At 37.8% G+C, this 15,578-nt stretch overlaps 1 protein-coding gene across 1 annotated transcript in view; it reads left to right on the plus strand.

Annotated features, from left to right (window-relative positions):
* RSBN1L (round spermatid basic protein 1 like) overlaps positions 1 to 15,578 on the plus strand; it is a gene marked incomplete at its 5' end in the record, with an annotated part of 59,176 nt that overhangs the window by 34,404 nt on the left and 9,194 nt on the right. The window contains 4 exons of the mRNA XM_026868013.1: positions 6,768 to 6,905; positions 7,098 to 7,240; positions 10,263 to 10,430; positions 15,383 to 15,491. Coding sequence (XP_026723814.1) covers positions 6,768 to 6,905; positions 7,098 to 7,240; positions 10,263 to 10,430; positions 15,383 to 15,491 — 558 coding nt within the window. The remainder of the gene's footprint in view (positions 1 to 6,767; positions 6,906 to 7,097; positions 7,241 to 10,262; positions 10,431 to 15,382; positions 15,492 to 15,578) is intronic.

The following is a 15,578-nucleotide window of genomic DNA, read 5'->3' on the forward strand; positions in this document are numbered from 1 at the left end:
AGAACCTGTTCTGTTTTTTTGATTTCTCATTGATTTTTTAAAAAAATTGTTTCCTTTTAGCTTAGTGCCTTCACACTGTAGGGTATGTGAGGATAATCATCATTAAGCCTATTCAGTTTAGGAAAACTCACCTGTATTTTACACTGCTCAGTGTGCAATCAGACAAATTGTCAGAGCCAGTCTAACACCTGTTGCTGCTAAAAAAGAGTGTCCTTGCTTCTTTCCTCCCAGTTGTGTGTTTTTGTGCCAAGCTGTGGTACTTCTTGAACTGGTGAGGCAGTTTGTTTTGGTAATCCAGGAGAAAACTTAACCCACCTCTGAGTGATTGGTTTCATTATTGATTTAGCAAATTAGTTTACTATGCCAGAGGTAGCTCAAGGATGAGTGTGGGACTAAGCAATCATCTGCATTCCATAACTGCAGGTGATTTACATCTTTAGAGAAATAATTCTTGTTGTTTTTTTTCCCAATCTGAAGTAATTTGTTCCATTTTGTCTGTTAACTGTGATGGACATTGAATATCCAGGATATATAAAGAATAATGTATGTTAGAGGAAGAAATGCATTAAGTAGTGATCGTGTTGTGACTTTTCACATGAGTGGTTGTCCTCACTTCTTAAAAGTTCTGCATACAGTTTTTCATTCAAGTTCTCTTTTAGCCCCTTTTAATATTATCTTCTCTTTGCTGTGCTCCTTGTTTAGTTCTTAAAAGTTTATCTTTTACAGAGAAGTTTTTGCTGTTTACTTTGTTAATAATTTGTGAAATCCTGCCTGAAAATATTTGTTGTTCTGCTATTTGAGGGGAATTGCTGAGAATATTTTTTGTTAAGAAAAATCTGAAGTAATTGATTACTGTTTCATTTTCTTATTAGATTTGTGCTGTCTCTATTTCCATATATTGTGTTACTTTCCTGTGTTCTGGAAATAATTCTTTATTTGGAACTGTGTCTCTTCAGTTGTTTCAATAGAATTTTTTTTTTTAATAGAATTCACTCCTTTTAAGATTTTTTGAATGTTTGGTTAGTTATTAAAAGTTTTTAATGGTTTTTAGCAACTGCTGTCTTTTTTTTTTTTTTTTTTTTTTTTAGCTCCGGTAAAGTATATATATTGCCCAGTTGTGTGGTTTTTTTTGGTTTTTTTTTTTTTTTTAAATCGAATAATCTGTAAGACTATGTATAAGAGACTTTTTTAATAGATGATGGCAGCCTATTGTCTTCAAGCAAAAAAAGTTTTCACTCATGGAATACCGTAGAAGAAAGAATCAGTTCACATTAGAAATCTGCAACATGTTCTCATTTGTTTTCCACTTAGAAAATAGTTACCTTTCCACCAATAACTGTGAAATGACAGTTGTACATAGCTCTCTTTGGTCACATACTCTTAACAAAAACCAAAGCTAAACAGTTTGGATGGGATCTGAGACAGAACCTCTTCATAGATCTTCAAAAGTTACAAGAGCGTAATAACTACTTTGCTTTCACAAGCTCATTTTCCATGAAAGTATCTAATTGATACTATTCTTAAATTATTATGTTTTAAAATTCCTTATTGCTTCACTGTTTTTATGTCGCTGGAATTCAAAATAGTAGGTCATCTTGCTTTTAAAAATGTGTGTCCATTCATCATACTGTTGAAGGATTACAGCTACAAGGTGAAATGTATGTAATGATAAAAAAACCTACAGTGCTAAAAGGACACTTATGGAATTACACTGCAGTAAAAATCTTGGGATTGCATTTTCAGCAACTTCCAATTGGGTAAGATGTATTCGTTGAAATTAAAGCTTTAATGATAGTGGATCACTGTTGAGTAAACTGTCAAGACATCTCATTCTGATAACAAAACAAAATGTTTAAAAGGGAAAAGTAGCCAAGTAGGTTTGCAAGTATTTTTAAACTCAGAGCAATTTTAATGAATATTTGTTCAGTGAAATTTTGCTGCTTCAGTATTGGTTCCCATTTGGAACTGAAAATATATGTAAGCATTTATGGATTTGAAGAGTTGGCAGAGAGCAGAAAACCTTTTGGGCACTTTCTCAAAATGTGCCAATTAAGAAAGAATGCTGCGCTGCCTCTTCATGACTGTAGCATTTAAGATAACAGAATTAAAGGAGTAACAGTGAATGTGAAGTTGGATGTTTTCAATCCTAAGATACAAATGGCTAAGTGCACTTGCATAGTGAAATGGAAACCCACTCTTCCCTCTGATCTCCCAGCATATTTTTATGGTGATTCAGTGCTTTTGTTGGTCTTTGGTGGGGCTTTCTTTGTGGCTTTCTTGAAATTATTTTGAGTTCAGTGGGTTTGGATTTTTTTTAGTCCTGTTCTGTGAGGACTACTTTTCTAGACTTCCTGATTTTTAAATCTGAAAAACTGAAAGAAATCTATCCTTTAAAATTATTGCAGGAAAACGTTAGAATTTCAGTTCAGAAAAAAACACTGCTATATTAAAAATAGGAAATCAGTTGCCCCAGTTTGTTTTTTAAATTAATCTCTTGAAATGCTTGTTTTTTCTGGACTGTTCCTTCCAGTATGAAAAAGACACAAACAGAAAATGGAAACATCTTTCAACATATGGTGTCTAAAATGTTTCCTGTTTGTAGGCTGTGAATGATCAAATATATTGTTGCCAGTATTACGTATATATTCAGATTTAGTCTTCAGATTTTTAGACACCAAGGCATTTGTGCCAAAATTCTTTCTTTTAGAACTCTTTTTTCTTAAAACTGGATAAGTTACACTAAAAAAAACAGTTGATGACATAGTAGTTATAGAAGTAGGTAACTCACAAGGTTTACTAATTCTGAATTCAGTGGTGGTTTTACTGTCATAATTTTCCATTAACTTGATGTGAGAGAATGACACAGTGTCCTTTTGTGTGCTTTTAGGTAACATACTTGAAATTTAAAATTTTAAACATGAGAAGAAAGAAGTTGGGCTATGTTGTACTGATTCACTTACATGTTTCTATCTGTTTTACTTGTCCATTGCATTATAATGCATTTAATTGGTGATTTTTATGTGTATTGATTGTGATGATGTTGACCACATACTGGAAGAACTGCACATCATTGATTCCTTCTTTTATTCTGGTTTTAGATTATTCCGGCTATTTATTTGAGCAAATTTGTAAGATTCTAAAAACATAGTCATACTGTAACCTGTAAAGTTACATTCAGGAATATTACCTTATAAAAGGTGTGTAGTATTTGATTTTTGGTCAGTGCATAATTTAATGTATAAAATTCAACATAGTAGTACCGGGCTTGATACATCAGCACTGTTTTTGTGAGTTTAGAAAGAGGAATCTTTTACTATGAATGAACCAGCCAAAGGATACTGACAGTAAAAGGAAAGGAAAATGCTGCTGTTCTCTAATATGCCATAGTTTATATTTATTTTGTTGTTGTCTTTTAAGAGGATTAATTTTACTTTTGTTGTTGGCCAAACATCAGTGGAAGGTTCCTGGTGTTTTCATACTGTTACTTAGTAGCAGTCTAATTTTGGAGTAAGTAAAATTAATTTTGTTTCCTAGCTAGTTCTTCCCTCTGAGAATGACTCCATCTTTTTATATATGTTTTTCTAATTCTTTAGCCTAATCTAAGAGTGTCATTTAAACAGCAACCCCTGACCTGTGGCTAGAGTTTAGGATGCTATAACCCAGTCCATGAAAGAGATGAGATAGATGTCACTTTTCACTGCCAACAGCTGCCTCATCTTCCAGATACCCTCTTGTTCTTTCTGGCCAGGCATTAGTGTTTATGGCCTATATCTTTATTTAAATCTTATTTACATAATTTAAAAAAACCCCAATAAATTCTTCAGGTAATTTGTGGATTAAAATGAGAGTAGTTCCCTGTTGATTCCTTATCCACCTTTGGAAGACCTAATGCTAGCAGGAAAGAAGGGAAGAAGAGAGAACCCATTTTCTTTTTTCATTACCAGCGTAGATTTACTTTGTTTATACTGGGTCTGGATGGCATAATTTTCTTTATAGCAGCCTATTATGGGGCTGTGTTTTGGATTTGTCACTAGAACTGTTGATAACACTGGTGTTTTGGCTGTTACAGAGCAGCACTTGCAGTGTCAAGACTATTTCTTTTTTTCCCCATTCTGGACCCTCTGGTGAGTAGGCTGGGGTTGGTGAGAAGTGGGCAGGGGACATGACTGGGAAAGCTTACCCAAGCTAACTGCAAGGATATTCCATGCCATACAACATCATGCTCAGCAGTAAACAACCTGAGGGGGCAGGGGGAGTGGTGGTCTGGAAGGTAGCTATGGCTTGGAGACAGGCTGGGCATTGATCTGCTTGTGGGAGATAGTGGGTGGTGAAAAACACCACTTGGTGTTTTTTCCTCTTTTCTTATTAAACTGCCTTTACTGGGACCCATGTGTTTCCTTGCTTTTCCTGTTCTCTCCCATGTGTCTCACTTCTGGGGGGTGGTGAGTGGGCAAGGGGTTGTCAGGTAATTAGCTGCTACCTGTGGTGAACCGATCACAGAGTTCTTAAACATTCAAACATTTCATTCTGTGTAATGATACAGCTGAATATGGTCCCAGAAGAAACCACTCATCATATTTTGGGAATATATTAAGAAATTTCTTAATTGATCCACTGTAAGGATTATGTTGCACTTAAGCTGTTGCTGACTATGCTTCACTGCCAACACCTAGTGGTACATAAGCCGGATGGGTGAGTTGATCAGCTGAATGCTTTACAACCCCTCCTAATTTTGCTTTAGTTAGTATTTTTTGGGGAAGCTGTGGAGTTTTAAGTTGTAATAGCTCCACAAACAGTTTATCACATGCTGTGTGAATCATAGAATCATTTAGTTTGGAAAAGACCTTTAAGATCCTGGAGTCCCAACTGTGGAGTCCAACTGTTAACCTAACACTGCTAAGTCCACCACTAAACCATGTCCTTAAGTGCCACCTGTACACATCTTTTAAATATCTCCAGGGTTGATGACTCAACCACTGCATTGGACAGCCTGTTACAATGCTTGATAACCCTTTCGGTGAAGAGATTTTTCCTCATATCCAATATAAACCTCCCCTGGTGCAGCTTGACGTTGTTTTCTCTTGTTACTTGGGAGAATGGTAGTAGTAGCAGAAGGAAGCAAGGAAAAAGACCAAAAAATGGTTCCCTTTTAATGAGGCATGTGGATGAAAACAGCAGTTAAATATCCTGGCCTGTAATAGTGGAATACTAAGCTACTTATGCCAGTGGAAGAAACATCCTTTTTCGTGTTATTTATCAGTAAACTCTGACAGACTTATGACTATCTGTAGCTTCAGAAGGTGTTTTTAGGATATTTTGGAATTGGTCTATGCATCAAGCCAGTAATGACAAGTGTCCCTTCCTTGTCCCAGTGCTTTAGTTGTGTGAGCTCCTGATGCTTTACGCCAGTGAAGATGCAGCTGAGGACCGAGCTGATGCAGATTCAGCGGAAACGAATGTTTCTTGCGTTTTTATCACAAAATCACTAGCTGTCTGTGAAGCTACAGGAATGTATGACTAAGGATTTGGGAAATAAGGGAATACTACTGTCTAGCAATACTGCTCTTTTCAGTATGGCTGAGGTGGCATGCCATTTCATTAGCTCAGGCATTTTGTAAAATCCTACTTTTAGTTAGTCCTCTTATTTCCTGGGTGTGTATGATGATTGAGATGATCTGAAGAAGAGTATTTGGTTCTCCATTTCTGGAATGCATCTGGTTGCATCCATCTAGCTTCTCAGAAGGGTGCAGTATTGTTCCATGTTGTATAATTTAGTCCTGTTTTCAGGAACTGCTGCTAAATCTTCTCTGCGCTGCCATAATTACTGGGAATTTTAATGGTCTGCTTGGGTGAAGACCATAGCTTCATCAGCTGTTCTCCTTGCACCATTTTTTTTCTTTCCTTGCTTCAGATGCAGAATGTCTAGAGGTGCAGTGCAAGAGCCTTGTGCAATAATCCATCTGCTTTTCCCTGTGTTCTGATATGGTCATATTTCATCTAGTGATTCCACTGTCTTTCAGCCTGTGAAATAGGAGATCAGAAGCTTAGGGGGAAGTTGTCCTCATCAACATAATGTTTAAGTACTTCAATGTAACATGACAGATCACATTAATAAAAAAACCTTATATCAATATGTGTTTCTGTTCGAGTTCAAAATAAAAGATATTTCATGAGAGGTGAATGTTACAGCCCATAAAACTTTAAGAGATCACAAGACATGTTAGCACAGCAAAAATGTAGTAACTGTCATTCTCTCTCTTCTTTCACTAACTCTTCATAAGCCTTGTCTTTGCTGTGATAATTAGCTACAGTTAATGTGCTCATGCAGAGGCCATACTGGGGAGGATGATTAGCTGAGGAAATGTTTAGCATTTAATTAATTTTAACTCAGGGTTCTGCCTAATTGTTACAGGAAAAAGATAAAAATTCAGCTAGACTTGACTAATCCATGTAAGAATCCAGAACATACATTAATAGCTTTTCACAGTTACTACTTTGGAATGTTATTTTATTGAAAGGCAATAAATAGTTACTCAATCTTACCTTCAGACTTTAAAATAAATAAAACAGAAGTTGTCATGCATCTTCAATAAAAACTTCTGGTTTTGCTGATGAATTCATAGTAATTGACTTAATAAGTATACTGAAGACTGTAGGACTAATATAAATCACCAAATATAAGCATATAGATTAAAGATGTTTATTTAATGTAGACTTTGAGTGGTAGTGGATTCGGTATAACTTTTGCTGTCATATTCTACTTGTAGGTAAAAAGAACATACTCTCATGGTACGTATAGAGCTGGCCCAATGAGACAGATCAGCCTGGTTGGAGCAGTTGATGAGGAAGTGGGGGATTACTTCCCTGAATTCCTTGATATGTTGGAAGAATCACCCTTCTTAAAAGTAAGGACAGAAGGGAATGGGATGGGAGAAGGGGAACAATATACTGTCAAGTACTAATAAAGTGAGGGTATGTGATACTTGCTTACATAGTTGAATGGTCTCATAAATGTTTTCATTGTGACAGATAAAGGCTGCTTTTAAAAAGTTTTTAAAGTAACTCACTTCAGAATTGTGGCTTGTATTTCCCATTAGTGTACACTGCCATGGGGAACACTTTCTAGTTTAAAATTAGAGAGTCGTAAAGACAGTGATGATGGTCCCATTATGTGGGTGCGTCCAGGAGAACAAATGATCCCTGTGGCTGACATGCCAAAGTCACCTTTCAAAAGGAAGAGGTAAGTTGAATTATTTTGTTTGATAAATGTCTGGTTAGTATTCTTTCTCTACAGATCTACTTTATCCCAAACCTTTTACTGGTTGGTATATCTTTGTATAAATTTATAATATGCTTTTAAAGTTGCTTTGTTTTGTAAGGATGTGGATTTTTTTACACATTGTTTACTATACAGCCCAGTAATGTGCTGGTCCTTTTTGGAGCTTTAGTAGGAATTTAAGGTGAAAACTGCAGGGAAATGTGAATAGGCTTGCAACTACTCATGTATGCCATGAGACTGAAATGCCTTGTTCTTGAATGTGAGTGGATATTTAAAGACCTCAAGGAACAAGGGATCCCCTCTCATCTGAAAGGTTAACACCTCCAACATTAAATGATGTCTTTTAAGCTTTGCTGTGATACTGGGTATAAGTACCACCTTAAGAGTAGGGATGTCCTCTGCAGAACTTGAATTTTATGTGTCATGAGAAATTACATCTCTGAAGTTCTCTTGTTCAAAATTCAAACACAAAAAGGGAGCATACCAGAAGTGGAAGCAGAGTCACGACGAGTATAGAAATACTGTCCAACCATGAAGGGGATGAAGTTAAAAGCCCAATGCCAGGTCCCAGAATCAGTAGGAATGTGTGGAGCAAAGACTGCTTGCTTTTAGTGGAGGAGAATCAGGTTAAGGAACAGATTAGGTGTACTGATTAGACAGACACAAGCCCATGGGACCTTATGAGATGTACCTGCAAGTGTTGTGGCCAGTATTGTTACAAGGCCACTCTTGATTATCTTTGGAAGGTCATGGCAATTGGCAAAGGTTCCTGAGGACCAGGGGAACGCAAATATCACTCCAGTCATTTAGAAGGGTAAGAATCGGGACCTGGGGAGCTACAGGCCAGTCAGCCTCACCTTCATCCTGGAAGGGATGCCATTTCAAACATGAGGGATAAGATGATTGCTAGAGTAGCTAGTATCGATTTACAAGGGAGAAATCATTGCCTTACCCACCTGATAGCACGCCACAACAAAATGAGTGGCTCACAGGATGAGAGGAGTGCCAGGGGTGGTGTTTATCTTGAATTTAGCAAGGCTTTCCACACTGGACACCTGTCTTCCCTAACATCCTAATAGACAAATTAATGAAGGACAAACTAGACTGATGTACAATGAAGTGGTTTAAGAACTGGCTTAACTGCTGTGCTCAAAGGGTTGTGGCGGAGCAGGAAGTCCAGCTGGAGGGCAGTTATAGTGGAGTAACCTGGACATTGATACCTTGTGACAGTACAGTTCAGCAACTTCATTAACGACTGGGATGAGGGCACAGAGCACACCCTCAGCACGTTTGCAGCTGATACAAAACTGGGAGGAGTGGTTGACGCACCACAGGGTTGCGATGCCGGTGAGGGGAACCTTGAGAGGCTGCAGAAATAGGCCAACCCAGTGGACTCTTCCAGTTAACACAGGGATGTGCAAAACCCTGCACCTGGGAGGAATAAGCCCGTGCACCAGCACAGGCTGAGGACCAACTAGCTGGACAGCAGCCCAACAGAGAAGGACTGGGGGGCTCCTGTTGGAGGACAGACTGACCATAAGCCATCAGCGTGCCTCTGTGGGAAAGCAGGCCAGCAGCCTCCTGGACAGGATTAGGAAGAGCCCTGCCAGCAGGCTGAGGGAGATGATTCTTCCCCTCTGCTCATGACTGGTGAGACACATGTGGAGTGTCATGACAGTCCAAGACAGATGTGGGCATACTGGAGCAGGTCTGGTGACAGAGGCAAGTATGGGAGAACTGGAATTTACCCTTGAGAAAATAAGGCTCAGTGGGATCACATCAATGTGTGTATGCATCTGATGGGAGGTTGTGAGAAGGACTTTTTTCAGCAGTGCCCAGTGATGTGACCACAGGTAATAGGCACAAACTGAATTACAAGAAATTCCACGTAAGATAAGGAAAAAAAAGGAGTTTTCTTGTATAGATGGTTGAACACTAGGATAGGTTGCTCAGAGTTTGTGGTGTCTCCATCTTTGGAGTTGCTCAAAATTTGACACAGTCTTGAGCAACTAGTTGAGTGGGGTGAACTGGACTAAGCTGAATTACAGTCTCCAGATGTCCCTTCTAACCTTAGCTATGTTATGATTATGAACAGCTCTTGGAAAAATGTGGCACACAATGTTGTCTTTAGGTGGGCATGAAAATGGCTCTGTTCCTGCTCTGCAGTGTCTCCTTCACTTTCATTAAACCCTGAAGAAACAAGCTTTTGCTGTTTCTCATTCCCAGTTCTACAACACAGAACTAAATATACATACACACACGTTTCCCAGCAGTTTTGAGAGAAACATGTATGATGAAGAATGACTTCAGGGACAACTGAAATGTATATCAAATAGTCTGGAAGTAGCAAAGTCTGACAGTTCTCTGCCAGGTGCTGATCATGGTAGGGCTCGAGTATCACAGTGCCTGAGGGAGGCAGGTAGGGCAGACTTAGGTTTGGGGACCAGATCCAGCCCAAAGTGTGTCAGGCAAGTGTGTCCTTATGGGGCAAGTCTGATGTCAAGCCAGTAAGTCTGGTCAAGTGATTGCCAGGCAGGTCGATCATGACAAAGCCATCCTGAGGTTAAGCTGGGAAGCAAGTCTATATGGCCCAGCACACCTCTGACTAAGTTGAAGACCAGTGCTCCTGTCGCATGGCTCAGGCCAGGACTGAAGGCTGAGGCCTGAGTTTAAATAGAGCTTTTGGGCTCTTTGTCCAGGTTTGTGGGTAGAGACTGCAGGTGAGGCTGCTCAGTAATTGGGGCCTTTTAGTGCACTCAAAACCCTGACACTGTGGTGATGTTGGGATATATATATATTTTTTTAATTGCATAGGTGTTTTGATTTTTTTTGTGTAGGTCATAACACTTAATTTCTCCTAAGTGTTACTGTCTTTGTTATTTGACTCTATGTTCTTAAGGAGAAAAATGATCCTATAAGTTATGGTAGAAACAAGGTAATTAAGAGAATGTTCTGTATCACTAATACTGTATTTGTTATACAGAACTACCAATGAAATAAAAAATTTGCAGTACCTACCTCGAACCAGTGAACCCCGTGAAATGCTATTTGAAGACCGGACACGAGCCCACGCAGATCACATAGGACAAGGTTTTGAACGACAGACTACAGCTGCTGTGGGAGTACTGAAGGCTGTGCACTGTGGAGAGTGGTATGTGTTGACTGACTTATTCAGCTAGCTGTTTGAAAAATATTTGCCTGACTTCCCATTTATAATTGCTAGAAGGAGCACAGAATCAGTTAATCTAGTATTAGAGAATTAATGAAGACTTAGTCGATACTGGACTTTTTTCCATCTGGCTCTGTGTACTAGATGTATTTGTCTGCCCTCTGCTAGATATTAGACAGTTTTGCAGTGTTGAAACTAGAAAGGTGCCTTACAAGGACAGTTTTTAGCTGTAATTGAGTTTCTGTAACTGAGTTAGGTGTGAAAACACTTCACACTTTATTTTGCTTTAAATAGTGCATATGGGCTGACCTAAGTTTGTGCTTCAGAGGTGCACATGAAGACCTTTGGCAATTCTTTGTGTTGTCTGAAGATGAGCAGAAGGGTTATGCTTCTGCTTCAAAGTCATGGTTGTTATATCCCTGATACATTTATTTATCCCTGATAACCTAGGAAGAATCCCGTTGGAGGTTGTGAGATATTATTTGGTGTCTGTCTTTGGAATTCCCATATGAGATTCAGGAAAAGAATGTATCTCATTTAAAGCTGTATATATTTTAGCCATATAAAAAGCCCATAATCATATGGCTTCCTAGCCCAGATCTAAGAAACATTTTTCAGGATTTTCTGGCCTTGGTTTTGGAGGTTACCTTTGCCTATGTAAACACTAAAAGCATCTTTTGTTCTTTGTATCTGTCTAGAAGAGTGAATTCCCTTTGTATTAAATGATGGGAATTTGTGTTACAGTACATGAGTTCATTGAGATAGAAACTCCAGTAATTGCTATTGGGGAAGAATGGGATTATTCGGGTGTTAATGTGTCTGTATTTTGGGCTCTAAACGTTTACAGTTTACTACTTCAGGCTAATGATAGCTGGAGCCTTAAACTTCCTGCTTGGTCTGGTTGTGAGAAGCCGGAGTGTGAATTAAGACTGAGCAGTAGTAGCAGGGCAAGAGCTGAGATACTCTGTAGATATGATTATTTTCAACTGTGCTTTGGACATAGAGAGAGACTCAAAGCTTTATAACAGGAAGTAAAAAAAACCCAAAAAAACAACAAAACCCCACTTCCCAAACCTGTGTGCCTGTGGAAATTAGTAAGAATTCAAATTGATAGTCATTTTAATGTCTGTAGGAACTTTTCCATTCTCATCCTATACCCTCATAATATGACCCTCCTCCCTTGGAAGTCATTACATGTTCACTTGCGTTCCAAAAATTTCCTTCTTTTCAGATCTAAACCATCATCTTCTCTCATATGTTGGAACTTGTGGAAAAGGGTGTCTAGTCAACTTCCATTAAAACTCCTTTTAAACTTGAAAAAAAGTGTATGGAATTAGTCAAAATAAAAATGGTGTAGATCAAAAAGTGATCTGAAAATAGGCAAAACTAGTCAAAACTGCCCAACGAAATTGTTTCATTTTTTTTGGGGAAAAAATGTAACTATCAGCATTTCACTTGAGTGTAAGGACTGAAAATGTTTTTTTTAATGCAGAATAAAAAATTTGGGACTGACATATGTAGAGGAGAAAAATATGTCACAACACAATAAAAAAGAAATGTATTTCAAGCTTTATTTGACCTCAGTGATAACTTCTCCTTTCCCTTTCCATTTTTTTGTATAATTTTGAAAAGCCACTTCACTGTACTTACATGAGGAGAACTAATCAGGGCTTATGATAATGAAGCACTGTTAATTTAATGTAGCACATTAAAATAATTTCAGATAATAGCTTTCCTGTAATTTGTAAGATGTGGGTAGATTTATTTTAAAAGAAGCAACATGCATGGAAGTTTTGAAAAATCTGTTTTTTGTTTTTTTGGGTTTTTTTTAAATCAGTTTGAGTAGTTGAACAAAACTAAAAATTGGAGATATTTCAGGGGTGATTATGGCACTGTGACAGTAAAAATGCACATGTTTTAATGATGGGATACCATACATAAAATTCATGTTTTCTGTGATGAGGAAATAAAGCAGTTCCTAGATCTGAACTGAGTTTGACAGTTTGTGTTTAGTTAATGTAAAAATGTGTGAAAAAGACTTTGTAATCAAGAAGTTGCTGTAGGTTTAAAGCAAGTAGGATTTATTTAGTAGTTGATAGGCATGAATGTTAATGTTAGGTAGAATAACTGTTGTTTTTCAGAAAAGGCAGGAACAGAACTGTTGAAAGGCAAAAAGCAGGTTTTGGGGACAGAGGACAGAACTGGAAACAAAATATAGTATGTGCAAGAACAACAACAACAAAAAAATCTGCTTTCCCAGCTATGACAGGCTCTTGATTTGAGATGTTTTGTAAAATTGCTGGATTATGATCTTTTTTAATTTCTGTGAAGACTGCACTGTGTTGAAGTTTGTTAAACGCTGGTGTTACGATCATGCTGATTACTAAATGCCATTTTTTATAGGTGTTAAGCTCTAAAGCACACTTGTTGAAATGCCAGTTAAATTTTAAATTATGGAAACTTTGAAGATATTTTTTTTTCTTATCTGGTAAATTTGGGTGGGAAGTTTTTAAGTCTGAAACTTATAGGGACAGCAAAAGGTACTTCATGGCATATTGTTGGCAAAATTGAACTCTGCTGTCCTTGTTTTTAGCAGGCAGCTTTCAAATTTGTGTTCCAGAACATGAAGTTGTTAGTGCTTCTCTATATGGTCATAGGAATTTGTTATACATTGCCAGACTTTATGCGTTATTAGGTCAGAAATTTTCATGGTAAAACCTGTAGTCTTGAATCTGTTTTGGAAAGTTAGAGCAAAAAGAGTCCAGCCCTTTTGAAGAATGAGATTAAGGTAAAAAAATTGCTGCCAAAAGTCATTCTAGCAGTGCTCTAGTAGGGACTTAAATGGATTTTTCTGAAGTCATTTTACAGTTCTGTTTGGGTTTAATGTCTTTCTGGACATCTAACTGAACTATTCTGCTACTATTTTGCTTGGGGGGGATGACACCCTGTAAACGTCAGGTTTTACAAAATCTCAAAGTTGTGCTAGATACCAAATCTGCAAATGCAAAATTAAGAACTATCTGGCAATAGTTTTTATCTGTTTGCAAAAGGAACGTCGTGTTTTGTGATAGAACTGCAGCACAGAGTTGGTAATGCATACTGTTGCTCATATATAGGGACTGAGAAAAGGAATGATGTAAAAATCATACTTTGTCCTGTATAATGTGTAAAACAGAGTAGACGCTGCTGTGAAAACACTGCTTTGGATTGAAATTCTTTCAGTAAGCAAATATTCTTTGTATTTATTTTAATTCTTAACTTCACTTACAAATATTAACTCAGATGCAGATACATTTAAAAAAATATCTGCATTATAAAAAGTAGATTAATGTAGCTAATATGGGGTTTTATGCCACTGATTACAGATGTTTCACTAAGCTTTTTGCTTCCAGTGCTTAAATCCTCTTTTAGGGGTATGTAGATCAAAATATTGAGACATTTTAATCTTTAAAAAATTGAAAGTAAAGTATGTGGTCTGAAAATTCTCCCTAGCATACTTTCAGTAGTTGATCTGGGATTTTTTTTTCCCCTGAAAATGGTCTTAGAGTGGTTTTTTGCTGTATTGAGGTCATGACCTAAATAAAATAAACATGTCGAATCAGCTTAAAAAGCCCAATAAACTGTACATCATTGCCTGCTTCTTAGAACGTTAATACCACCATATCTATCTATATATATATCTAAAAATTGATCATCATCTTGCTTTTAAAAAAGGAATTCTTGAACATCCATTAAATAAATTTTGAAACATATCAAAGTGTTTTGCTGGATCAGCTCTTCCCCAGGCCCCGGTAAATCTGAACTTGTGGCCCTTTTGACTCTGGGGCAGTTTGCAGGAGTGGGGCACAGGGCAAGGGGGTGGGCTGCCCAGGGGGTGGCAGGAGCCAGCCAGGCCCTGTGGGTGGGACACCCAGCTGGGGTGGCTCCCTGCACTGGTACTGCCACGCTCCTGCAGCCCTGGCACGACTCCGCAGAGGGTAAAGGGAGGAAAGGTGTCAATCAGGCTCTTTCTGGCCGATAAATTTTCCTTGCAAAACTAGTCCAGTGTGAGCTTTATTCTGTATAAACGAAATCTTCTTATCACCACATTTCTAAAAAGACTTTTTAAAAACCAAAGATCCCTTAAAAACAAACACGTGGAGCTTAGTTTTATAATATATGTTTTTGTTGCAAGATCTGAGTTTGGATTTTAGATCAGCAAGTGATAAGGATCGTGGCTAGCTTTGCCTTCTAGCTAATTCTACATAATGTCTCAAATGGAATTATATAAATGATGTGCATTTATTTGGGGGAGATTTTGTGGGGCAAGAGGTGTGAATTCTCCTTACAGTTTGAATACAGAGACAAACCCTAATTCAGGTTTTGCTTTTTTGTAGCTCTCTAGTGAGCACAAATAGGGGAGTGTATTTTTAAGGGATATTTTATGGAGGATGCCAGTGTTTGCCGCTTACTGGCATTGTGGCAGCTTAATGTAGATTCAGATTTGCTTACTAACTCTGAACAAGGCGTTTAAGGCTAAGATACTAAGTGATGTTTGCCATAATACTAGTCAGACAGCTGCATACTTTGAGGTACCTTGTGAGTATATCACGTTGGAGTGTTGACAGAGTAAGCCCAACCTACCTGGGGCATCTGTCTTTCAGCATTGAGGCAGACAGAGGTTAATTAAAAATAAAAACAGTGAGTTTTGTTGACCTTTCATTGCTGTTTGTACTGCCACTTGTAAAGAAATTGTGGCTAGTTCATTCAACTAGTTTAATGAAGTTGTGTTTGAGAATTAGCCATTTTAGTCAACCTTTTGTCTTCAAAGCGTATGTTATGCTAGAATTGGAGTTTTTTTACATCATTTCCTTCATCCTTGTTTGCAGATTTTCTATATTATTCTCTGTAGCATGTTAGTTTCAGCATCTGACTGTGCAATTCTTACTCTTTAGGTCTGAGCAGCCTCGTATAACCAAAGATGTAATTTGTTTTCATGCTGAAGACTTCTTAGAGGTAGTTCAGCGAATGCAATTAGATTTGCATGAGCCTCCACTCTCACAGGTAAGCATGTTGTGAACTGTTGATCAGGTGTCCTCTGAGTCCTAAATCAGGGTTTTCACCCTTTTTTTTCCACCCCTTTTTTCCTCC

Source organism: Athene cunicularia, assembly GCF_003259725.1.
Source record: "Athene cunicularia isolate RWA chromosome 1 unlocalized genomic scaffold, athCun1 chr1_part2, whole genome shotgun sequence".
NCBI classification, from domain to species: domain Eukaryota; kingdom Metazoa; phylum Chordata; class Aves; order Strigiformes; family Strigidae; genus Athene; species Athene cunicularia.